Source organism: Cavia porcellus, unplaced genomic scaffold (assembly GCF_034190915.1).
Source record: "Cavia porcellus strain 051 isolate PalLab524CR breed Dunkin Hartley unplaced genomic scaffold, mCavPor4.1 scaffold_7, whole genome shotgun sequence".
NCBI classification, from domain to species: Eukaryota; Metazoa; Chordata; class Mammalia; order Rodentia; family Caviidae; genus Cavia; species Cavia porcellus.
In genome coordinates, this window is record NW_026947490.1 from 12664655 (window position 1) to 12689847 (window position 25193).

General features: G+C 38.7%; 3 protein-coding genes across 5 annotated transcripts in view; 1 reads left to right on the forward strand and 2 right to left on the reverse strand.

Annotated features, from left to right (window-relative positions):
- Positions 1–349, reverse strand: part of Gabpa (GA binding protein transcription factor subunit alpha) — a 28118-nt gene extending 27769 nt beyond the window's left edge. The window contains exon 1 of the mRNA XM_013149776.3: positions 176–349. The gene's annotated coding sequence lies outside the window, so the exon portion shown is untranslated. The remainder of the gene's footprint in view (positions 1–175) is intronic.
- Atp5pf (ATP synthase peripheral stalk subunit F6) lies at positions 81–9088 on the forward strand. 2 transcript variants are annotated; one of them, XM_005002498.3, is made up of 4 exons: positions 81–257; positions 3536–3714; positions 8127–8251; positions 8909–9088. In XM_005002498.3, exons 2-4 carry the CDS (start codon positions 3551–3553, stop codon positions 8944–8946), a joined length of 327 nt encoding a protein of 108 aa, XP_005002555.1. In that variant the 5' UTR covers positions 81–257; positions 3536–3550; the 3' UTR covers positions 8947–9088. The 2 variants fall into 2 exon arrangements, with proteins under 2 accessions (XP_005002555.1, XP_003467235.1); XM_003467187.5 differs by having other exon boundaries at positions 207–389.
- A 755-nt stretch (positions 9089–9843) lies between these two features.
- The window catches only part of Jam2 (junctional adhesion molecule 2), a 70890-nt gene continuing 55540 nt past the window's right edge, over positions 9844–25193 (reverse strand). The window contains exons 6-10 of one of the 2 annotated variants that reach the window (XM_063252539.1): positions 22593–22692; positions 18790–18897; positions 16453–16468; positions 13900–13942; positions 9844–12396 (exon numbers count right to left, since the gene is read on the reverse strand). In XM_063252539.1, the coding sequence (XP_063108609.1) occupies positions 12364–12396; positions 13900–13942; positions 16453–16468; positions 18790–18897; positions 22593–22692 (300 nt within the window). In that variant the 3' untranslated portion in view covers positions 9844–12363. The remainder of the gene's footprint in view (positions 12397–13899; positions 13943–16452; positions 16469–18789; positions 18898–22592; positions 22693–25193) is intronic. The other variant, XM_063252540.1, reaches the window with a different exon arrangement.

Sequence of the window (25193 nt, forward strand, 5' to 3'; positions counted from 1 at the left end):
CACTCAACATCCCCAAGAAACCGGACACTCAATCTGAATGGAGCTTGAACTAGGAGGGGGAAAATAAAAATGCCGATGTGCGCATGCGTACAGAGCAGTGTGCCCAAAATGAAAAAGTGCGTGTCAAATTAGGAAAGATGGCGGAATCTTCGCCAGGGGACCCGGAAGCACTTACCCTCCACTTCCTCCTCCTCTTCGCCTTCTGTCTCACCTAGAGCTGTCCGGTCGCAGACAGTCTCCGAGACGCTTCCTGTCCGGTAAGCGTCGAACGACTGGAACGGTGACCCATAGTGCATTGCGATGGCCCGCAGGCGTGAGGGGCGGAGCCAGGGCCGGAAGTAGAACGGTAGAGGCGGCGGTGGCTTTGGGAGCTCGGGACTGAGTGCAAGGTGACTGGGAGGGTAGTTGGACCGGCATAGCCTCCTGGGACGGGGATTCTGGGTTGCTTCATAGGGTTCAGACTGCCCATCACCCTTCCCCTAGTAGGAAAAGAGGGCGGCCCAATGTCCTTGGCACCTTCACGGTGTGTCCCGGGGTCACTGCTGACCTCGGCGCTTCCAGGTCTTGACGGCTGCGATGAACGCGGCTCCCGTGTGTGGGCGCACCGGGCAGGCGGGAAACCCAAGGGTCCCGGCTGGCAGCCTGCTTGGGGCCACCCGAGGTCAGACCTCCGAACCCGGGCCTGGCGGGCAGTCCCACCTAGGGGAGGGAGCGGGGCGGGGTGCGTCCCACCTAGAAACCTTCAGGCAGCTCCGCGGGTGAAGTTGAGGACTGTGTTCCCTAGAGGCAGCAAACTGGTTTGGCTGGCCCTTCGTTACTATAAATAACTGAAAGGTGCTCTGTCTAGGCCTCTGTCCTAGCTCCACCTCCATCCCTTGCTGATGTCCTCCCCAGTCTTTTTGTTGTTGTTAAGTTCCTAAGAAAGGCTCTTCTAGGACCTGATCGTATTTGAATAGAGAACTTGTCACAGATGATATTTTACACCTATCTGGGTACTGCCCTGCTGTCTGCGTGATGGTGGATAATTCACACTCACTGCCTTATCTGTGACAGCATGAAAGGGAATAAAGGATAAGCAACAGATTTTGATGAGATTATGTATGTGTTCATTTTGTTAGAGGAGATTATAGAATTTGGGAGAGGAGAGCTGTTGGGAAAGAAAGGGTTCAGGAAAAAGGTCAAGTTAGAAGTGTTTGGGGAATCATTAGTACTTAGATGGTAGGTAATTTAAAAAACCATAATGACTTTACCTGTGCTGTATAGTAGGAATAACATGATCTCAGCAATCAGCTTTAGAGCAAATTAACTTTGGATATGTGGGCAATTTAATGACCTTTCTGAGACATAATTTTATTATTTGTAAAACAGAGATAAGAACACTTTTCCTTAATGTGGTTTTAAGAGTGCAAGTGGGATATATTCAGCGCTGAAAAATGTTAGGTTGCCTTACTGTTGGGTGTTAAGCGTTTCCTTAGGTTGCCAGAACGTTAAGTTGGGCAGTATTTTTACATATTTGTGTTGAGTCAGATTCTGCTCTGTAATCTTGGAACAGGTAACATCCAAGGTAAACTCTGAGTTTCTCTATGTTACATGAATGAAGATGGTAGTAACACCTTATAAGGTCATTTGTTATGTTCTTGTAGTCTTTTCTCAATTACTTTTCTCTGATAAGGTATAAGAGTGATACATGAATTCTGTAATTTTTTCAAATGGTTGCCTTCTTCTTGACTAGTGGAGGATCTCTTGTTGATTGGTATCTTCCATAGTTTTTACGTTATTCCAGGGTTTGTCAACATTGGCACTATTGACAATCTGGACAAGTTACTGTGGGGTCAGAAGCATCCTAGGCCTCTGTCCACTAGAGGCCAGTAGCACTAAACCTAATCAGGACAACCAAAAATGTTTCAGACATTGTTTTCTTGCAGATAAAAAGTCTTTCCTTTTCTATCCTTTCTCTATTTCAGAATCGTGGAACTGTGCCGTTTTGTAGCTATTGCTTCCCAAGCTCTCAGTGGTAAAAGGCCAGTTTTACCCTCCTCAGTGGACACTTTTGAAGAATATAAAAGTGAATTACCAGAAAACTGAGGAAAGAAAAAAAAAAAAAACTTGGCACACATAATACAAATTCCCATTTTTTAAATTACTAAGTTCAGTGCCAAAATTACTTTGCTGAATTGCCATAAAAGCTTATTCCCAATTTCTCTATACTGTAGATCAGTAACAGTTTGTATACTTCTGCTGGTCCATTCTCATAATTTAATAGAAGTAGAGGGCTGGTATGATAGTGTTGATTATTAGATAATTTAGGAAGGGACCTGGGAAACATGTTAGTGTGTCTGGTTTTGCCTTTAAGGTTCAGAAATGCTTCCAGAGTAACTGAGTGCCGTGGCACATGCCTGCAATCCCAGCTACTCAGGAATTTGGAGCTAGCTTGGGCAACATAGTGAGACTAATTTTTTTTTTAAAGAGGGGGTATTTGCAGCTATAGTAAGTTGTAAATCTTTTATCACCTAATTTAAGGCTCAGTAAGTTCTTTCAATGTGTAGACTTAGGTCTTTAGCTGAGAGTAAACTAGTAATTATTTATGGCCTCCTTAGTCCTTTCTTTTTGGAATTTCTATTTGTATATATCTGTTGTACTTTGAAATATTTTACATTTGATCTTTAAATCACTAAAGCAGATCTTAACAGGGATCTTACTCTTTTGATTTTACTCTTTACTGATATTTTGTAAGTTAGGAAAGTAAGTTATTTTAGTTCTGGGAAATCTTTTAATCTTAATTTTAAAATTTAGACTTTCAGGATTGAGGGTGTAGTTTAGTGATAGACTACTTAGCATGTGTGAAGCCCTAGGTTTGATATTTAAAGCACCAGGAAAAAACAATAGATTTTTATCTCCTTTACAAATTCTCTTCCGTTGATTAGATAAAGGTATTTTTCAATCTTTCCCCCATTTCTTTTGGGGTTCAGGTGGGAGGTGCTATTTTTCTTTGCTGCTTCTTTTGGACCTTGATTTAGTTGTTACAGTGTTCTTGAATGGCTGGTGTTCTGCAGCTGGACAGGGGCTGTAGGTTTCCATTAAGGTATTATTAGCCTCTGAGGAGTTATCATTCCTGGCCGAAGCACCTATCTTTATTCCCTGCCATTTGGCCTTTTAAAGGGTCAGAGAAACTTGCACGTTGATTTGGGGGCAAGTTTTCTTTTCCTACTAGCCATGAACAGTGTTCTGCCCCGTACTGTTTCCTCTGGCCCAAGACTTAAGTTCATGGGAAAATAAACTCCAACCCAATGAAAGTCTCCAATGAAAGACTTTGTTCTTTCATTCAGGCTTGAATTTTTCCTGACTGCTTCGGGTTCGTAGGGCCCATAGGTAAGAAGCAAAAGATTTGCAATAGGGAATGAGGGAAAGGGAAATATGGTCTGGTTCGGACAGAGTTCTGGTATGATTTAGTTCTGTAACAGAATTAGAGTCCCACCTTGTGATATATTGAGAGTGTTTTACAGCAATGTGTTAACATTCTGGTGCTTGTTTATAGTACTGCAAAATCATCATGATTCTTCAGCGGCTCTTTAGGCTTTCTTCTGTTGTCCGGTCAGCAATCTCCGTCCATTTGCGAAGAAACATTGGTGTCACAGCGGTGGCCTTTAATAAGGAACTCGATCCTATACAGAAACTCTTCGTGGACAAGATTAGAGAATATAAATCAAAGCGACAGTAAGTGGATAATCAACCACTGTGTAAAAATAAATATGGATAGTATGTGAGCTTTAAGTCCCAAACTTTATTTTCTTTATAAGGAATCCAAGGGAGAAATTCATTAAATCTATTATCATTTAAATACATATCTTTTAAGGTTGTTATTTTGAACTGAGTTAACTTACAGAAGTACATAGAATCTTGGAAGCTATTTTGCATCTACTTGGACATGATTAACTTAAGTCCATAAAAACTAATAAGGATAAAATATAAGCAAATTATTCTGATTCTCATAATGCCCTCTCTGTGACCTCCCAATTTGGGAGGAACATAAACACCATTATTTTTTGTTTTTCTTTGAGGCCATTTGCGTAAGAGCACAAGACTCTACAGTGGCATGCATTAACTCCAGGAACATCATGATTACAGAGCTGTACTGTTTTGGAGATGAATGGCCACCTTTGTGATTATTAGGTCCATGCTACAAATCTTAGGAAAAGTAGTGTCTACTTTCAGTTCCATTTTCTTTTCAGTTAGTCATCTACCTTGTATAAAGTACTGGGCTGTTAACTGTGGTGGACCACACTGAATTTTTATAGTCTTAAAATGTAATAGGGGTAGTAAGCTTATGAACAAGAATACAGAAGGGAAATGGTTTAGGCAAGGTCATACCGCACTGCGTGTAAAGTTAATAGGAATGTAAATTTTAGCTGAAGGCATTTTGGAAGGCTTCGCTGTATTAGTTATTGTTTTATCATGGCTTTGAGGCCGGTGTGGAGTCATTCATCCCTCTTGAGAATCTCATTAATAGCTTATAAGTCATCTTCACACTTTAAAGACAAACAAAAAAATTGCAGAATTTGTTTCCGTGACTTTGCTTTTAGCTTGAAAAGATTCTGAGATATGCAAAAGCCTATCAGCAGATACCCACACCAAGGGATCAAACTCCGGACAGGTATGAAGGTAAATTGGGGCAGGAGGAAAAAAAATGATGTCAGCTAAGGGGTGAAAATTAGAGAACACAAAATACATTGGAGGACTTGTGTAATTTTGTTTCCCTGGAAAATAGGGTGCATGAAGAATATAATAAACAATAACAATTGATTAAAAGTAATGAGGGAAAGTCCTTAGTGTTAGATTGGCAGTTAGGATGTGTGTGACCAACATTTGTAAGCAATTAAAGGTTTTAAAATAGTATAGTGGCAATACACAAGATTGCCCTGAATTAGGAAAATAATTGCTGTGTGGTAGGATTGCAATGAGAAGAGAACAAAGACGCGCTATGTTAGGAAAACATAAGCATTAAAGAGAACAACCTCTGGTTTATAGCAGAAGGCACATAAAAGTGATGGAATCAAGATGTTAAGAGACAGAACTAATCCAGTGACCTGGTGGAGAGGCAGAGGAGAAGGAACAAAGATAAGCCAAACACCCAAAACCAGACTTTTGAGATTGGGTGACTAACAAAAATGTTTTGCCAGTACCAAAACTAAGGAGGAAAGCTAGTTGGAGGGATTAAAAAAGGTATTAAGATACCTTGTGCTCTGTAGACATTGTTAATAAAATTGTTACAACCTGTAAATGTCCCCATTTTATAATGAAAAGTTTAAGTTTGCCAAGAAATACACAGTTCATTAAACAGATACGTAGAACTGATTGAAAAATTGGTCTTCTTTCCAGAGGTGTTGTGGCATCTTGGTTTTGAGCCTGTTCCCTCTCTAACTGTCCTGAAAAGTTCATCTGATAAATCAGTTCTTAGGAATGCACTGACTTCATTAAATCTAAAGTCTTTGGTTTGTGCAATCAGCCTCATGGGGAGGTGTTCTAGCATGGACCCTGCCTGGGCTTGGATCTGCCTCTGCCATTTATTAGCTCTGTAACCTTGGGCAGTTAACTAACCTTGGAGTTATAGTTTCTTTATATGTAAAATGGGGGTGACATAATAACAGTGCCTATTTCATTGGCATTTAAAAAGATAAAGCAGTTCCATAAATTAGCATGCTTCATTGTTGCAAAGTGAAGCAAACAATTGTCTCCAGGGTCTCTGCTTTGTCCTAGTCACTTTGCAAAAGCCTAGGGAGATAATAATAAACAAGAGGGACAGCAAGACTCAAGGTCAGGTCGGATGTGGTGGCACATGCCTGGACTCCCAGCACCCAGGAAGCTGAGCCAGTAGGATCATTGCGAGTTTGAGGCCCATGTGATCCACGTAGTGACTACATAGAAAAAACTCTGTCTCAGAAAAACAAAACAAAAAGACATTAAGTTGAGGAAGTAGATTATTTGTGGCCCTTTTTTCTTATAAAAGTGAATATTAAAGTTAGAATCAGTATCATCCATCAGTAACCATTATATTGTGGGGACTTACTGTTTCTTCTGAAAGCAGTTGCTAAAGCTTTGTGCATACTAGAGCTGGAAGACAGTTCTTAGAGTGTCTGGTTGAAGGCTCTATAGTGTTTAGAGTTGTACTATCTGTTTTGGTAGCCTTTACCCACAAGACTATTAAAATTCTATTTTTAATTCCAAGTAAGTATAAATAACAATTCAGTTCTTCAGTCACCCTACATATTTTTCTAGTGGTCATGTGCAGACATGGCTAGGTGCAGCATTTCTGTAACAGGAATTTCTGATGGGCAGTATTGACCAAAAATAAAGGATCTATAGTAGACACCATGTACTGGTTAGCCAGGTGCTGCCTATGTCTGATCCCAGCTGGTGGCAGATGCCTCAGATCCCAGCACTTGGGAGGCTGAGGCAGAAGGATTGCAAGTTTAATTGTAGTCCATCCACTTAATGATTTGGCAGGACCCTGTCTCAAAATAAGAAGGACCATATATGTAACTGAGTTCAATCCACACTACCACACACACACAAATTAAATTCTTAAGCTGGGCATGGTAGCAAACGCCTGTTATCCCAGTACCCAGGAGGCTGAGGCAGAAGAATTGCTGCAAGTTCAAGGCCAGCCTGAACTACATGGTGAGACACTGTCTCAAAAAAAATAAATAAATAAATTCTTAAATTGGTCTGTATCTTTTGGTAGAATTCTTTAACATAAATTCTCTGGTTTTTTGAAACTTGGGATATGTGGTAAAATGTTATGACCCTTAAAGGAATGTTCACTTTTAAATTTTTTTGGTTCTTGGGTTACCATTGATAAGGCAGTAATATATATGACACAAATTTTCTTCAGAGAATTATTACATTGCTGTTTGGTCCTGCTGCTGCTGTGTTGCTCTTTCCAAAATGATACTGTGTTGCTCTTTCCAAAGCACAACTCTAATTTTGTCATTTTATTGCTCAGCAAATTAAATCTAAACTGTTAGGCTCAATAGTCCAGGCCTCCCATGATCTGGGTTCTGGGGTTTTTCTGTCTACCTTAGTAACATTCACCTTGTACAGCCAGTGCTTTACCACTACAGTGTCTTTGTTTTTTTTGTCTCAAACTCAAATCCAGCCCAGATGACAATTGTCTCAATTGCTTTTGGTGGTTTTGGCTTTTTGAGACACTATGTAGTTCAGGATGACCTTGAACTCACTGTATAGCCCAGACTGGCCTCAAACTCCACATCCACCTTTACTAAATGAGGTTTTCCCTATTAGCTCAGCAAAGTGGTCTTTCCTCAACTTGGACTTTTGTTAAGCCATATCTTTTCAGGTTTCCCTGAATTTTCAGTCTCTGAGTGTTGGGACTACCAGCTTATTTTTATTTTTTGGTGCAGGAGATGAACAAAGGGCCTGGAGTGTAGTAAGCATGTGTTGTACCACTGAGCTCTACTAAGATGGTTTTGTTTTTGAACAAGCTCTCATTTTATAGTTCAGGCTGTCCTAGACTCACTTTGTAGCTCAGCCTGGCCTTGAACTCTTAGTGATCTTCCTGCCTCAGCCTCCTAAGTGCTGGGATTTGAGGCATCTGCCACCAGACCTGGCAGCCCTAAGGTCTTTTAAAGGCCACATTGATGGCTGACATAATAGCAGATGATAATAGATAACACTAAGCATGCACTGTATGCATTATTTCTTTAATTCTTTCAGTGTTCTGTAGGCAGGACATTCATTTTTAGATGTGGAAGCTAAAGTTTAGTGCTTTGCACCTTGCACTAACTGGCAGAGCTGACATTCAACTGGAGTCAGCCCGTTCTGCCAGGCCCCACAGACACCATGTTAAAAAACTCAGACCCCGAGAGCTTCTCAGTATGTATCTTTGAACTAACAGAGCTTGTGTATTAAATTTGTTTAAAGTTACCTTATATATGTGAAACCTCGTATTAAAAGAGTCACATTGAAATTTAGGTAGAAATAACTTGTTTTATTCTGAAAGTCTACTTTTCCCTACATGCTACCTCTAAAAGATTCACTGGTGGTGCAGAGTAATTTTGCTTTTTTAAGCTAGTGCATAGTTAGTTTTTATTTGCCCCTTTATGTCACAGGACATCTGGAGGACCTGTTGATGTTGGCCCAGAGTATCAGCAAGATATGGAGAGAGAGCTTTTTAAGCTGAAGCAAATGTATGGGAAAGCAGACATGAACACATTTCCGACCTTCAAATTTGAAGGTAAGTTTCTGATCACAGATAGATTTTTATAGGGAAGTGTTTCCAGTGGAGAGTATTTCTGCTTTTTTAATTGTTTAGAGGATTAAATAACAATTATATGTAAAATTTATTAGGACCGCATTATGTAAAAGCTATCAGGTAAATGTTTGTCATTAGTATAAGATTACATAAGATTGAGTGGTGAGGTTCTAAAATCCAGATGCTTGTCTTTGATTCCTGACAGTATAACTTGCTATCTGTGTGATCATCTGACACTTTGGGGGGAGTTACAGGGTTTCCCTCATATATTGGTTGCATTTAAATGTATGGTAGATATTAAGTCAGTAGAGCCTCAGTCATAGCAAGTGTTAAGTGTTTAGCTCTTGTATTTCTGTGTAGATGTTTATAAACAAACATTCATTTAAAAATTTCAAGCCGGGTGTGGTGGCACACTCCTATAATCCCAATACTTGGATCTCTGTGAGTTCAAGACTAGCCTGGGCTACAAAGTAAGCGCAAGGTCAGCCTAAACTGCAATAGCGAAACCCTGTCTCAAAGACAGTAAATACATATGTACGTACGTGCAAACTTCAGAAGATGCGTGAGGTAAACCTTCATTCTAAATAATCCGTATTATTGCTCTGTGGCTAAGCTTGACTAGAATTTTTTCCCTTTTAGATCCCAAATTTGAAGTCATCGACAAACCTCAGGCTTGAAGAGATACTGTCAAGTTGATCTAGTAGTTTGCCATGGATTTGTTTTATAATTAATAAGTATCAGAATAAACATCCATTTCAAAACTGTCCAATGTTCTTTCAATTCTGATTTCAAATAAATTATTTGATGATGCTGAACCTATACTTGAGTGTGTTGACTTCCGTTTTAGGGTTGTTTTTAAATCGCTTTGTCTGGTTATAATGAAGCAGTGGAGACACTGAATAAATTAGGTACAGCTTGCCCATTAGCTGTTCCATGTTCTTCTCAGCGCAGTGAATCTTGTTTCAGTAGTCCAAACTTACTGCTTATGGTGAGCCACTATTTTCTAAGGGAGTGTTTCCTGTGGCAAGCTGTTATCCCTTTCCCAGAATATGAAGCTATAATTTACTTTTGTTTACTTATCTAATAATTTTTTTGTTGTGTGTTTTCAAAGTGGATTTAAGGTTGGCTTTGAACTTCGATACTCTTGCCTCAGTTTCTCAAGTGCTGGAAGAAATTTAAAATTTTTGTCATAGCTTTGTCGATACACAAGTATAGTTTTAAGAATTCTCTCCAGATTAAAGAAGCAAAGTTTTGGGACGATGAAAGAGGAGGGTTCTTTAGGCACTTACTTTGAAAAGGTTAAACTAGGGCTGAGGGTGTAGTTTAAGAAGTGTCTCCCTCCCCGCTTCCCCCCTTCTTTCATTTCTGTCTCTCCTGTCTCTTGTTCTCTTTCTCTCTCTCTCTCTGGCAGTCCTGAGAAGTTGGCAGACCTCCAGACTTAAGATACCAGATTCTAATTTTAAGCAGTTAAAGAGCCAGCCTTGCATCTGCAGATGGTAAGAGTGTAATTTCCTGGATTTTATTGAACAGTAGGTGGGTGACTCTTCCTCTGCACTATTAAATGGTTCTAAACATTTTAACCAGTTGAGCTATTTTTATTAGTGTAAATTTTAATCAAACAAAGCCAACCGTTGGATGAAGGAAGTTCTCCATGAAGTTATATTGAAAAACAGTCATTCCAGATTTAGTTAGATTAAAATCCTAACTAAAAATAAATTGAATCAGGTTACAAACAGCAACAATATTAAAATAAAACAAAACTTGTTATTAAAGATTGTTGAGCCTTAATCTTTGTACAACACAATTTCACTGCAGGAAAATGAAATGAAATGAAAATGCTCAAAGAATTACAGTGGGATTTTACCAGTTGTTAGTATTCAAGTGTTTCAAATAAAAAAAGCAAATGGAAACAAATCTGGATACCAGTAACCCACAGATAGGTATACTTGTAATAATTAGAACAGCGTTCATACTGTGTCCTTTGTATAGAAGGCATTCTTTACAAATGATTTTTTTACTTAGGTGTATACAGAATTTTAAGATGATACATGATATATAGCTGGCACAAAAACAGCATTAGATGTTTACATTGCATAAAATAAAGCCTCTAGACTTTGATGTCTTTAGAAGACGCTATTAGTAAAATTAAGGCACCACATCATTTTTCTCTAGAAATACAGATTCCTGTGATTTAAATTGAAGTAGTTGATCACATGTGATTTATGTATGCCGGAGGAGGCATCCTAGAATCTTTATCTTCATTCCCTTGGTACTTGACAAAGCAAGCAAACATTCCTTAGAGCAAAATCTCTCAGTTAAACCATAGGCAACATTTAGCCAGATTTTTACAAAAGCTTATAAATAAGATTTTTTTTTTTTTGAGACAGTCTTGCTGTGCAGTTTAGGCTGGCCTCGAACTCACTCTGTAGCCCAGGCTGGCCTGAAATTCTTAAAGTGATCCTTCTTCCGCAGTGTCCTGAGTGCTGTGATTACAGGCGTGTGCCACCACGCCCGATTAATAGGTGTATTTCATGTCATTTGCCACCAAGGGTTGAGAAACTGCCTGTGAGCTATATCTTGACTGTGCCTGTTTCTGTGAATAAAGTTTTATTGGAAAACAGACATGTACATGTGCTTTCTTGTCTGGGGCTGCTTTTGCAATGGCAAGCTCCAGTAGTTCCAGGAACCATATGGCTTAAAATGTGCTTTACAGAAAGTGTCTGCTGACCTGTAACTAATACAGTGACAATTTGACTTTGGGGAGAGAGCCGTATTACAGAAACCAGGCTTCCAGGAAAGTCTTGTGAGTAGCAGTGAATGCCACACATACAGGCATCTTCCCAGGGACCTGGTGCCTAGGCGCACACAAGGTGTTAGTTTTTTCCAGGAATCCTGAGCATCTGCTTTACCTACTGGGTAAAAAATTCGTTTGATACCAAATTAACTATTCTGAATACTGTCAAAGGTACTAAGCGATCTTTGCATCCAGATTTGCCTAGAACAGGATGAACCTTAGGTATTTTGTTTCAATGCTTTTTAAACAGCCTGTCTTATTTTTTATCATTAAAGGAACCATTGGAATTCACTGTAACGTGAGCCAGAGGCCTTTTTACTCAATTCAGAAAACACATGCTATGCCCCTCTCCACCCCGCCCCCCGCCCTTTTTAATTTAAGGCATGATTTCTCACGTGCCTTCTTGGCATCAAGCGGGGTTCCAGCTGTAAGGAGTTGCACAGTGAGTTCATTCACATTTCTCCCCTCCATATTCCTTGCCATAAGAAGGACTAGCAGCCCCCTGACCATAACCATGAAGAACTTAGCCTGGCCCAGAACTTCACTGCCTGGTTTTTAAGGACAGAGAATTGTGAAGTAAACACTCAACAGAGAACAGTATCTGCAAAAGCAGGCAGGCTCTAGCAGCAAGTTCTGACGCTGAGTTCCTTGATTCCCTTCTGAGAGCTTCTGGGGGAAGGGGAAAGAGCAGAGTAAGTCACATAGGTTTGTGTTTGAGGCTCAGAATTATGTCATCGGGAGACGGTGTGTGTGAGGTCTGGTCATCAGCTATTTCTCTTGTTCCTGGTTCTTAGAAATAAAATTAAGTAGGAAATGCAAATCCAACTCCACTGCCTCCCTTCTGTGGATACATTTGTGATCATGAGCAACAGCTTAAGGATTATATTTGGAGGGACAAAGATTCTGTAGAAACGAGACAGGCTTCCTTTTGCATGTCAGAGTGTTTTCTGAAGGCTCCTAAATCAGACTTGCATAGAGGATTGTGAAGTCATAATTTGTGGACTAACTTCAGAATCAGTATGCGACAGTACTGTCTTCAGAAGTTAACGGTTAATATTTCATAAATCCCATATTACTTAGTATTTTGATTTTTTAATCCAGACACAAGAACCCAGATTGTATTTTAGATGATGACAGAACTGTTGAAATAATTTCTGGTTAGTTAAATAAAACTTACAATAAAATACCAATTGGATTTTCTCATGTACATCTTCCCAAATGTAAGATAACACAGAATTTTATAATACTTTAATAACCTGGGTAACAGCCGTAGTTTTGCTGTATCTCAAAAGTGGAATTCTTAAATTATAAAGGATTTTGTGTGCTTGAAGTCCTAGGGAAAGAAAGAAAAAAAAAGTTGAAAAAACAAGTACTAATTCATATTTAAAGAAATACATGTTAAGTCATAACAAAGTAGGTTTACCATAAGATCTTAGAGGTACAAACAGGTATGTATTTAATTAAATCTATTTTATTGGGAATTAAATAGGTAAATACTGGAAGACATGGGACTTGAAATTAAGGGATTAAAAAGGCCGATGGGAAGGGAGGAAGGAAACTATGTCTGTTAGGGCTGTACAGTGGCATCCAGTGAGTAGAGGCCAGGGCTGTCCTGTGCACATCCTACTCAAATAGAGTGGCTTGCAGTTGTCAGGTGACAACTCTGCTGTTGGGCAAAATGGAATTGAAGGAGACTGTAGCTCAGCTGATGAATCAACCAAGAGAAGGACAAAAAGGAAAGGCCTTTCTGATGTAGACACAAAGTGCCTCTTACTGTTTGGTGGGCGGGATTATTTCATTCCATGCTCAAGGGGTTCTTTCTACGGACTCGAAGGACAAATGAGTTAAAGTAACACACTGCCTGGTCCCTGAGAGAACAGGGTGCTCTCAGTGGAGTAAGCTGCAAACTTTGGTGGCTTTTGCGATAGATTGGTTTTAAAAACCAAATGTTTACAGAAAACACTTTATGGAGCAATGAATGCCTCATAACTAGTTCATTAGAATCATGTAAGCATTAAAAATACTGATGTCCACTGATGTACCATGCTCTCCTGAAGAGAAAAATGAGACTGCCCCAAAGTACTCAAATTCCAAAATACTAAGGAAACAACTTCATTTCTCAAGAAAGGATGTAGGCTCTAGAAACATTGGAAACTTCTCTCACCTAACTCCTAAAAACATGACTCGGGAAGTTGACTATCCACCAGAAGAACTGGAAAACCTAAGCCGTGATACTATTTACTGCTGTGCTATAGTATTTATGAAAATGAATGTTCACATACATATCTAAATTATTTTCTCAAAACCATCCGAATTACATGACTACTGCACTTCAAGCATGTCCAAAATATTCTTTTAAGCAATCGCTGAAGGTGTTGCATAGTCCTGAAATTTCCAAGTGCTTTAAATAATCAAAGTTTTAGAATCACAGAGCTGCTGGGAGCAGTCTATTGGGTCAGCTTGCCAGGAGCAAGCAGCTCCTCCACCCTTGTTATACTGTGACTTAATTTCCTCCTGTATCAAACGGAGTTAAAAATGCCAGTCCCTGTGATATTAAGGAGGTAGACTAGTAATAGAAATCGCCATGAGGAAAAACAATAGGATAAAGATCACTTCCTGTAATTGTTCTACAAATGCCAGGTATAGTATATTTATCATGCCATCCCAGGTAGGGGAAGGAAGCTAACATTTATTTAGATTCCTTTAAATACCAGTAGTTGACACTAATGTAAAGTTTATTAGAAGTGCAACTTAATAACTGCCATATAATTGTGTCAGTGCCCTGCCTCATTCCCTAAATACCTCCATTCTGTACACCTACTTCAGCAATACTCACATTTTCACTCACTGTAGTTACATTTGATGTAGCAGTCCCTTTCCTGTTCATGGGATATAAGAGACAATATTTACTACACGGTCACCTCCAATTCTGAGCCCCTATCATTTATGGTATTCCATATCTCAGCTGGAAAAATGTGTATTTATCTTAGCCAGGTAGGAAAAAACTCAACAATCTTAATTGAATTTCTTAAAATTATACACAATATTCACAGGAAAGCTATGCAAGAGTACTAGTACAAATAAATGAAGACTTGTCCCTCTAAATGTAGCCTGAAGCTAATTACACTAACAATTTTTGTGGGATACACAAACAAGAGATTAAATTACAGTGTACTAACATTAAATATTTTGTTTGTTATTGTATATATATATATAGTCTCATTGTATCTGGTCAGGCTGACCTTGAGCTCACAGTGATGTTCCTGCCTCAGCTTTCTGCGTGCTAGGACTGCAGGCATTTTGAAAGTTAGTTATTACTTCAGAATTCATTTTGGTCTGAGGAGTTTCACATGGTAACTAAGATTCCAATAGAAGCTGAATAGATTTTGAATACTACAGATTTAACACACGAGAGGACAGGTATTTAAGAATAAACATTCTCCTTTCCAGATTACTGCCTAGTTTGACAAAGGCATTAGTGGAATGAAACATAAGCCTTTACTGCTAACGTACAAGGCTACCTTTCCTCTGCTCAAAACCCTCTAGTTACTTAGCACGTTACTCGGTAAAAGCGGGAATCTCACAATTGCCTGGGGTCCAAAAGGGGGATGATCTAGGTGGTGGCTGTGCATCTAGGCTGCCCTGCTCTTTCGAATGCATCTCTTTTGCTACTGTTAGTCTTGATCACTGAGACTTCATTTGGGCTTTGTACTGGGACATTACAGACTGAGAGACCAGTGTTGTGCCAGGCTTATTGGAACAGGGAATCAATGACAGCTAAGTCTAAAGGATTTAGATGAAGCCTCGGCAGCTGGGGCTAAAGGCAAGTGCCTTTAGGCCACAGCTCAGGCTGCCATGTCCATTTGTTCAGTAAGGACTGTCCTACATCAATGCACGTAAACTTGGGCTTTGGCAAGCTCATGCAAGTCTCATGCACCACTGACTCCCATATTTCCGCCTCCTGTTATTTCCCCATACTCCAGATGCATATATTCAGTCACTTGTTTATTATCCCTACTTGCAAGTCTGGTAAGCTTAGCGACTGAAAATTCCAGACACTTGCAGACCTTGTCACAACTCCCTTTACTGCTAAGACTGCTCCTCCTGAGATCTATGGTTTTGTAAAAGGAATTCACAACTTTAATCCATCTTGCTCAAAACATTGGAGCCATCTTCCATTTCTTTGCACAGCACATATCCAGCAGATCAGCAAACCGTAAAAACTATATCCAGAATCTTATCACTTCTCCTCTATACACTTTGATACCAGCCACCGTTTTCTCTTGTCTCAGTTATGGCAGTAGCTTCCTGTTTTGCCTGCTTTGCATCTTATCAATTGTTCTTGTCAGAGCAGCCAGCATGAGCTTTGAGGAATTAAGACACTATACCTACCCCTTAGAGCCCTTCAGAGACTTCCTCTTATTTAACTCAAACTCTGCAAAACTGCCTAGCAGAATCTGCATATTAAAAAAATCTGGTCCCTGCAACATCTGTGCACTCATCTCTTCCTTTCCTGCACTCTGTTCCAGTTACACTGGTCCCCTTTTGTCCTTTGGACATTCTAGGCATCATCCCCTGAGTGATTTCCACATCTTCTCTCCCCTCAGCATGAACACGCATAGATCCCTCACAGCTTGCTTCTGTACTTCCTTGAGGTCCTTCTCAGTGAAGCCCTTCTCCATTGTCCATTCAAAAACTGCAATCGCCAACCGTTTGCCTTTTCCCTTTCTTATTTGCTGTTTCTTATAGCATCCCCTCCCCACTCTCTTCTTTCTCCCCCCATCTCTGTCTGTGTCTCTATCCCTGTTTCTGTCTCTTTGGGGGAGGATCTCACTATGTTGCCAGGCTGGCTTTGAACTTGAAATCCTCCTGCCTTAGCCTCCTGAGTAGCTGGTGTCCATAGTACTTATCATAATCTGCATCTCTATAGTATAGGTATTTGTGTATTTTCTGATTTTCTCAACTACACACTACACTGTAATTTATATAAAGCAGTACTTTGTGGGGGTTTTTGTTTCTTTTTTTTGGCCTGTCATATTCACTGTTGTATTACCAATCCCTAGGACAGTGTTGGGCACAAAGTCATTATTTAACTACATGTAAAAAAATGACTAAAATTTATGCAGATTTTAAGTGCATATTTCAAAGAGCAGAACTATGGAAAGACCTGCAAAGTAAAACTAGTGACTATGTTTCTCTTCTAGTGAGCCCATCCTCATTTACATGTAGGCACGAGGCATAGGTAGGATGTATTTCGTGATGAACTGAGTAACCTGCGCCAAATTCAATTTGCATTAAAATCCGATGTCCTACTGTTGACTTTAAATGGACAATTATCAGAATAGTAGATATGATAAAGAGGCATGCATTTAAAAAAAATTATACTTACTGAAAGGAAGTTTCTTCTACAAAAGAAAAAGTATATATCATTATTACAAGAATTAATATGATGTGACAGATTCATTTAAAAATGAATTTTGTCCTTATTTCCTTTTTAAATCTTCAGCCTTACTTGCTGACATGGATATCTTCTAAACGAAGGGCTGGCGAATGTTTTCTATAATAACTATACCACACGTATTTTAGGTTTTATGGGCCAATCAGAGGCAAAATCAGAGATATTACACAAATACTTACAGAACTAAAGAGAAAAAATTTATAAAACTTTATTTATAAATTTCAAAATATAATAATAATGAAACCCTTACAGTACAAGCCTATTAATTAGAATAGAATTGTTTTATCGGAGCAAATAGTTATTTTCATTAGGGTTCAAAGTTAGTATTCCCTATCATTAAATAACAAGTTCTCATCTGTAAAAACCATATAAAATTAGGTAGGAGACTGGATTTGGCCATAGGTCATTGTTCGCCAACCCCTGTCTCAAACAAAGTTTAAAAATATGATTCTCTAGAATAGAGTTTCTGCCAGATGAAAATGAAAGCAGTATTCTTACTAAGTAGTTAGAATCCAACAAGTCAGCTCTTAGTTCAGTATTTTAAGAAACATCTGCTTACTCTTCATTAAAAATAGACAGGTATTTTTTGCAATCATAGATAAGAATTACAAAAATTTTGGAGTATAATCTTACTTGCCTGTACTTTCACTGATGACCAGCAGGGGGACACAGCTAGATTCCATTCATCAAGCTAACATCCGACTAAATACACTATTACGGGTGATGGCCAACCTTGTGGGAGTTTCAATAACAAATAACCAGCCGCAGCACATGTGCCATGGTTTTACCACCACTGCCAGAACAATGCTATTAATTCGTGGAACAGTTATCTTAATTATAGGAAATCTTGAATCAATGTTCCTGGAAATATTTTATGACATGTAAGATCTGCTTATAGATATTATCCGAAATGCCCTTTAAATTTGTTACTTTTTAACCCTAAATTCTAAAATTAATACCCTCTGTAAAGCAATGGGTTTAAGTTTTTGTTTTGTTTTGTTTTTTGTTTTGGTACCGGATATCTAATCCACGATCTCAAGCTTACTAGACTATCACTGAGCTAAATCCCTGGGCCCCTTGGGTTTAAGTTTTTTATACTATAGACTTATTCATGGCTCCATTTAAAAATTCAACTGTGTATATTATTGCCAAGTGGACTTCATGGAGCTTTGAGCTCTCAAGATATTTAAAAACTGGAAATGAAAAAAAGTAAATTAAAGGGATGAAACATTTTAAAATTTTCAACATTTACATCAAACTTACTGCATCATAAAATGGAGTTGGAAGTTAAAAAGGCCTAAACTTTAAGAAGTAAAATGCTTGTTCAAAGGTACTTCTAATAAAAGTATTTATTTATTTATATTGGGGATTGAATCTAGGTCATTTGCACTGACCTTTACCTCAGTCCTTCTTAATTTTTTTAATTTAATTTTTAAAAATTTATTTCTATAGCTTCTTTTCTTTTTAAAAAATTATGCTTATTGGTATATTTTAGGTCTACATAAATGATCACATTTATCACAGGGAATTCGTGCCTATATGTGACTTTAATTTTATTTCTGAGATAGGATCTTGCTGAGGCACCAAGATGCCCAAGCTGGTCTCCAACTTGTGATCCTCCTGCCTTAGAGAGTACTGGGATTACAGACCCGCATTACCATGCCTGGCTGGTTTCTGATTCTGATTGAACAATTCTACTCTGTAGTTATGCTAAATGTGACATTTGACATTCTGCTCCTCACTAATAAAACATTTCAGGGTGAGTTTCAGTGAAATTGCTTCTGAAACTAGAAAGCAATATATATCTTGAGCTATAAAATTCTGGGGCTGGGATGTAGCTCAATGGTAAGGCCCTTGTCTTGAGTGCACGGATCTAGATTTGAGCCCAGCTCCTCCAAAAAAGGAAAGAAAGAAGGGAAGAACAGAAAGAGGCAGGAGGCGTGGAAGGAGGGGGAAGCAGTATATAATCCCTAACTTTAAAGGGTCTTATATGTGTATGTAATTACACTCTAAATATCTGTCTACATTGAATTGTTACGTATTTATGGTGTTGCTTGGTATTCTGCAACAAAAACATCTTTTTTTCTTTGTGGCTACCCACATACTTTATAACCTACTTGTATGTTATCCTGAACATTATCTGTAGCAGAAAAATCAATGAAAACCACACTCCAGAGTTCCTTAGAAGTTCTTAGGAGAAACAGTGTTTCACAAGAAAACTCTACAACTACAGGAAATCATGTATCAAAGAAAGTGAAATTCACTTACTTGAAAAGTAGCCTTTTCTCTGAGCATAGCACACACCGAGACCACATGCACAAATCACTAAGACCACAGCTACTACAGCCGCTACGATGCCACCGAGGCTGAGGTCATCTGTCATGTGAGATAAATCATGCATAAATTCACATCTAATAGATGGATAGATGCTGTCATTAAACAGAATTTGCTGAAAAGGCTCCCTTTCATAGCTTGCTGAGAATATAGTTTCATGTTTTGTAGCCTGTTTAACCAACTTAATTCCAAGACAAGGTATAGAACTGACTGCAAGTGTTAACAGAACTAAGGTGAGCAAGAATGTTAGATTTTAAAGTCTTTGTAAGTCTTATAAGAAGTAAAATGTGTACTATTTTCTGGTATTCATTTGGGATATAATAATTCACAGATCAGGTTGGAAGAAATCCTTAAGTTCAGTGAGTTCAAATATTCTATCACATTTCCTTCAGCCCAAATTTTACTTAAACTTCTTCAACATTGTCATCTGTGATTATTTCATAAATAATGTGAATGGTTTCAAAGAAAGAGTATACCACTGTTATTCTATGAATCTGAATGTCAGAAGCACCTTCTTTCTTGAATCTATATAGGGTGCATGTGGGGGGAAATATATATAATCACTAAACTCTTATCCCACTGAATTTTGGGTGAATTTCAATTAATTAAACAAGCTTTTTACTGTTGCTATTGTCATTTCTCCTTTAACTAATACAATTAGATATTAATACAATTAGATTTCTTGGACCCAAGTTTGGAATGACTATCATAATAGCAACTTATGAGATCTTTTTCCTGGACTGGGTCTATTGCTTAATAATTGGATTATTAACTTGCCAGGCTTAATATTTCTGCAGGTTGTATCAAAGATATCTTCATTCAGGTCATTGATAAAATCAGCACTATGACTTTACTAAAGAAAGAGCTGTTGAACAGACCAGTCGGCACCTCCATTCATGACACAACCTGTTAGCTTGCCCTGTGCATGCGATTCATCTATGTATAATTTCACCTAAACATTTGGGTTACATTTCTGCACCTTGGTCACAGAGATTTCATGAGCCGCACTCTATTTTCACTTACACCTTCTTATTTATTTATTAAAGGTGCAATTCTTCAAGGGGTTATCTCTCCCCTGTGGTGCTAGGGATTAAACTCTTGGCCTTATTGAACTATATATCCCCTAGCCTGGATTCTATGCATATATGTGCATATGTTTTGGGGTACCTAAGGCATTATGCCTTGCAGGTAGGCAAGCACTGAGCTACGTTGCTAGCCCTTTTTACAAAAAAATTTTTCTTATTTTGAGGTAGATTCTCACTCAGTTGCCCAGGTTAACCTCAAACTTTGGGTCCTCCTGCCTCAGTCACAGTAGCTGGGATCACAGGCATACACCACTGTGGTTGGCCTGAGAAAGCAATTGTTAATTAATAATGATTAAATAACTAGGAGAAAACATTAGCATTTTTCTTGACAATAACTATAGGCATTTTAAAATGTATATTTGGGAAATCTCTCTCTCTCTCTCTCTCTCTCTCTCTCTCTCTCTCTCTCTCTCTCTCTCTGTGAAACCGAGCATTGGACCCAAGGAGCATTGTGTCACATCTCTGGCCCATTTTTTAATCTTGAGAACAGGTTTCACTAAATTGCTCAGCCTAGCCTTGAACTTGCAATGATTCTCCTGCCTCAGCCTCCTGAGTAGCTTGGATTACAGCCATTTATCGTCATACCCAGCTTTTTGGGAAAGACTTTCAAAAAAATATTAAGTAAGTGTGCTTATTATAGGACATTTTGGCTTTAAAAGTCTTCCCTAATGCTAAGTGTATTATTAATATTCTCAGATACTTCTGAAATATTTAAGTAATTAAAAACAACAGGTTTAATCTTTTGAAAGGCTGAGTAATCTGACTAGAGTTAAAAAATAACTAATCATTTAATTAATGCTTAGTAAAAAATCAACTCATATTGGCCAGAAAGAGCAGAGATGCAAAAATCTCCAAAGTAAACATACTCTAAGGTAAAATCAAATTAAAAACTAGATGAAAACTCCTGAAAAGCAAACTCTCTACCATTTTCTCTGTAGTAGTCAACAAATGACATCTACATCGTATTTAATTATATAAGGGTTATTGACTGACCAACAGAAAAAAGCTGTCCTGTAGTTCGCAATGGATTTAACATCTATGAAGGAGGTTCTAGAAGCTACCTTCTAACCAACAGCTGTCTTAACCTGTCTTGACCTGTAAGACTATGTCATGGAATAAAATCTGTTACTTTCTTCAGTGGATAGAAGATGTTGAGCAAGTCATGCAACCAACCACAATGGCTTAGTGAAGAGAACAATAAATAATTTTAAAAGAAGGCATCTATAAAAGGAAGGTACTAACTAACTGAAAGGAGCGGAACCGGACAGCTAAGAAAAGATAGGAATGGCATCTGTTGGACTCTCATAACGAGGCAGATTGGAAGTCCACAAATCTGTGCTTCGTTTTGTATATTTAAAAAAAGAGTTGGCTTTTGGGTGGTTAATAGATTCTAGTTTCTAGTTTCTGTTATGTATGTTACTCTGTTATGTATGTTAACACTTGTTACTATATTAAGTTACCAGTGATAATTCACAAGGCGTAAGGATTCATGAATTTGCATTTATTTCAAAAGATGTAAATTTCCAATTGAGGCCATGAAACACTCAGGTTCAACGGATGCATTGATGAACATTAAACTAATTTTAACTCTTGAGTTAACTCATATGTAGAAGGGGTAGATACACAGAAATTGTGTTCAAATCAAAGTGGTCTCACTAGAGAGCAAGCTTACACACTGTATTTGAGGTACATTTATTTATCCTGTACCTCTGTTTCAGGGTACAGTGAAATTAACTCCTCAGGAGCCATTTCCAGCACACCTCTTTCATTGCACAACTGAATTCAAAATGCATAGCTTTCACCACAAGGAATAATTAAATCAAGTTATTAAAAATGAATTTTTGAAACGCAATACTATGCTCTGATGCACATAACCTAGAAAAGCTTCTTAAACACTGATTTTTATTGGATTCTATGAAGCTTATTTTGTGAAATAAATATAATAATGGCAGCTATGTTTTAGAGCAACCTAGATCAATATCTATTCCACATGTCTTTTTAGAAAGCCTACTGCAGGATAAGTATAGCCTAGTATTTCAGAGTACTAAAAAAAATGTCAGCAATAATTCGATAACAATAACTACAGCAGCTAACAGATATATAATGCTCAAAAATGTAACAGTGCAAGTCTAACCCTTTCAAATATTAAATTTTTTTTTTCTGTATTGGGGATCGAACTCATGACCTCTCGCTTGCCAGGCAGGCACTTGTGCCACTGAGCTAAACCCCTGGCCTTAAATATTGAATATTTTAATCTTCACAGGTGACTGAGATATAGAAGTTGAAGAGCTTGCCTAAGATGATATAGCTAATCAATAAATGCCACAGAGGTAAAAGAAATTTCCACTCAGATTCCTGGACCCTCAGCAGTTTACACCCTATACAACATTTAGCTTTTATGTGACAGATTACTCAGGAAAGCACACTGTGAAAACATGAATTTGAAAAATTTTTAAATGTGTTACATATAGTGCTAAATACTCTTGGGTTGATTGGAAAATGGATTACAAGCATAACACTGTTTCTTTGCACTATTAAATATTCCCTCCTATTTATCCTTCCAGTTACTTGGACTTTTCTTTTCCACTGATTCTTCCAAATGCTTGCACACCCTAAGTGAAAACATTTGTTCTTCCAATATGTCATGCTTACCTACTTGCATTAGTTTCTGGGGGCACCTGCGATATCCAACAGAGTTATGGGCTTCACAGGAATATTCTCCACTGTCCAGCTTGGACACTGTGTTAAATTTCTATGTGTGGAAGGAAAACATAAAAAGATTTTTAAACAATAAACCTCTAAGTAAGTTGCTAAAATAACTAGGTCCCTTATAGTTTATCAATTAGCTGGTCTTTACTTTTTAACAGCTTGGGACTTTATATCTTTATAGTTAAGTCAAAAACCTCCATGACTTTAATTAGTAAGAAGCTAGACCTCTGTTTTAGTTTGACAGAAAAGATGTGAGTGTGGAGAAGATGCTTTTCCTCCATGTCCATCCTACCAGAAGCACTGTAGTTAGGAAGGCAGTGGACACTGTTTAAAGTTTACAGTGCTTGAGACAATTACACAGTCTTGGTACTGCTACCTCCTGGGGAAGCCTGCTGGTGTAAGGGTTAATGTACTTCACTAATGCACCAACCAGTTCACAGCAGCTTCAAATAACACCTTCTCTAAGGGGCCACACTTACCACAGGAGTATCTCAGGACCTAGGAGATCTTCACTGGTATTACTTATAGGACTATAACACCAGAAATTTTGCAAATTCTGTACCAATGTATGAATGCCAGACATTTTGAAAACTCTGAAAAGTTAAAGCTCAGCACTTTGTCTTTCTACTCCCTGCCAAAGCAAATTAAAGGCAAAACTTTGATACAATAGAGTCCATAATTGGTAGCACTTGTTTTATTCCCTTGAAGAATTTCTGGAAGGAGTGAATTCAGGTAGAAATGGAAGGAAGAAGGAAAGGGAGACAGGGAAGAAAGGAAAGAGGAAGAGGGGAGGAAGGAAAGAAAGAGAGAGAGAAAGGGACGGAAGGAAGGAATGCAGCCTTGGACACTCAAAGGCTGCTGCCACTGCTGGAAGGCCGGGCGGGTACTCGGGATCTTTCTTCCCCTCTTCTCCTCCTGTCCTCAGTCCCGCAGCTGTCACACCCGACTGCACCTGCGGGAGCTGTGAACCTCTGAGAGCAGGTCCTCATGGTCTCAGTCCCAAGAACACCTGCTCCTAGAGTAGTCGAGGCTTTGATCTGATTAACTTCTTTCCCTCTTTCCTTTGTCTTTATCCTCTGCCTACATCCTCTGCCGTTCTATGTATTTCAACATGATTTGGTAGAAAGCCTTTCCAGCTTGTTTTCTCTGGATGAAACCATCTCTCCGTCCCCATGAAGCCAAAATATTATTAGAATATCCACTATAAACTCAGAGCCGAGGTTCCATGTTCATAACAAGTTGAGCCAAAGCCCTGGAATGGTCTTCTAGCCCATCATGAGTGACAACTAAAAAGAAGTCCCCGGCATCCATGGAGTCCTTGTTCAGACCTCACTGAGGGACCTGCCCTGCTTCAACCCTGTGCACCCCCCTGACCTCCCAAGACACTGGAGGAGGGAGGCTCGCTGAGGAAAGGGAATCTGTATCCTTTCAGATGTGCCTTAGGCTTTTATCACCTGCTCCGAGAAAAAATAAATTCGAAAAGTAAATATAGCCGAGTGTAACGGCAGGTTTTCCACCCAGTTTCTCAGTGGAAAATCACTTGGACCTGCTGACTGCCCCTGCTGACTGCGGAAGGCCAGGGCATGGCCTTATTCGAGGTAGCTCCATCTTCCAGAAGCCTGTTTTGGTTTGCAACTGTATCAATTTGTTTGTATACATCAGAAAATCTAATTTTTAGCTTTTTTGTGGTATTTTTTTTTTTTTGGTGGCACTGGAGATTGAACCCAAGGACAACATACTAAGCTACATCAATCTGACTTTTTTATTTTTTGAGAAAAGGTCTTGAATGTGCGATCTTCCTGCCTCAGCCTCTTCTGAGTGCCAGGGTGCCAGATACACATCACCGTGTCCGATGGGAAGATCTAGTTTTTAATGTTATTTTACATTAATAAAAAGAATGAAAGGACACATTATAGCCTCCTTTCAACGTTCCTTAAAATTGTTACTATTATAGTGTTACCTCACCTTAAGAGTTTCAAGATAATGGCTGCAGCCGTGTTCTCCCACATCAATTTGCTTCTTGTTAGAAATTAGATATTTTTAAACTGACAAAAAAGCTTCCAACCCAATAGCTTCTTTTTTCATACCCACTTCTACCCCAAAAAAGTCACAGAAGAAAAAAGTAAAAATAGTTTTTGTTTTAAAATTTCCTCCCTCTAAGGAGCTGATGTTAGCTGGGTGATGGTAACATCACCTGTAACCCTGGTACTCTGGGAGTCAGAGCAGGGGGATGCCACGTTTGAGCTCAGTTTGGGTAACAGTGTGATTTCGTCTCAAAAACTAAACAGCACTGAGGATACAGCTCAGTGCAAAGGCCTTGGGTTCAATTCCCAGCACTGAAAGAAGAAAAAAAAAAAAAAGGAGCTTATTTCTAGGTTCCCATCGGTATTTGAGAAAGCCCTTTCAATCAAGGCATTTTCAAGGAGGAAACAATAAGAAAATCTGACTAAATTTAATGGGATAGATAGTCGTAGGAAAAAATGTAATGACAGAGACATTGTACCATGGGTCCGTGGGCTTGCTGGGTACCACTGTCACATGAGC

What these genes read in the sequence shown, in the direction of transcription:
- Atp5pf (XM_005002498.3), top strand. Translation starts at nt 3,551, where the DNA reads ATGATTCTTCAGCGGCTCTTTAGGCTTTCTTCTGTTGTCCGGTCAGCA. An exon ending in GAATATAAATCAAAGCGACA is followed by an intron (nt 3,715 to 8,126) that starts GTAAGTGGATAA and finishes TTTATGTCACAG; the next exon opens with GACATCTGGAGGACCTGTTG. An exon ending in TCCGACCTTCAAATTTGAAG is followed by an intron (nt 8,252 to 8,908) that starts GTAAGTTTCTGA and finishes TTTCCCTTTTAG; the next exon opens with ATCCCAAATTTGAAGTCATC.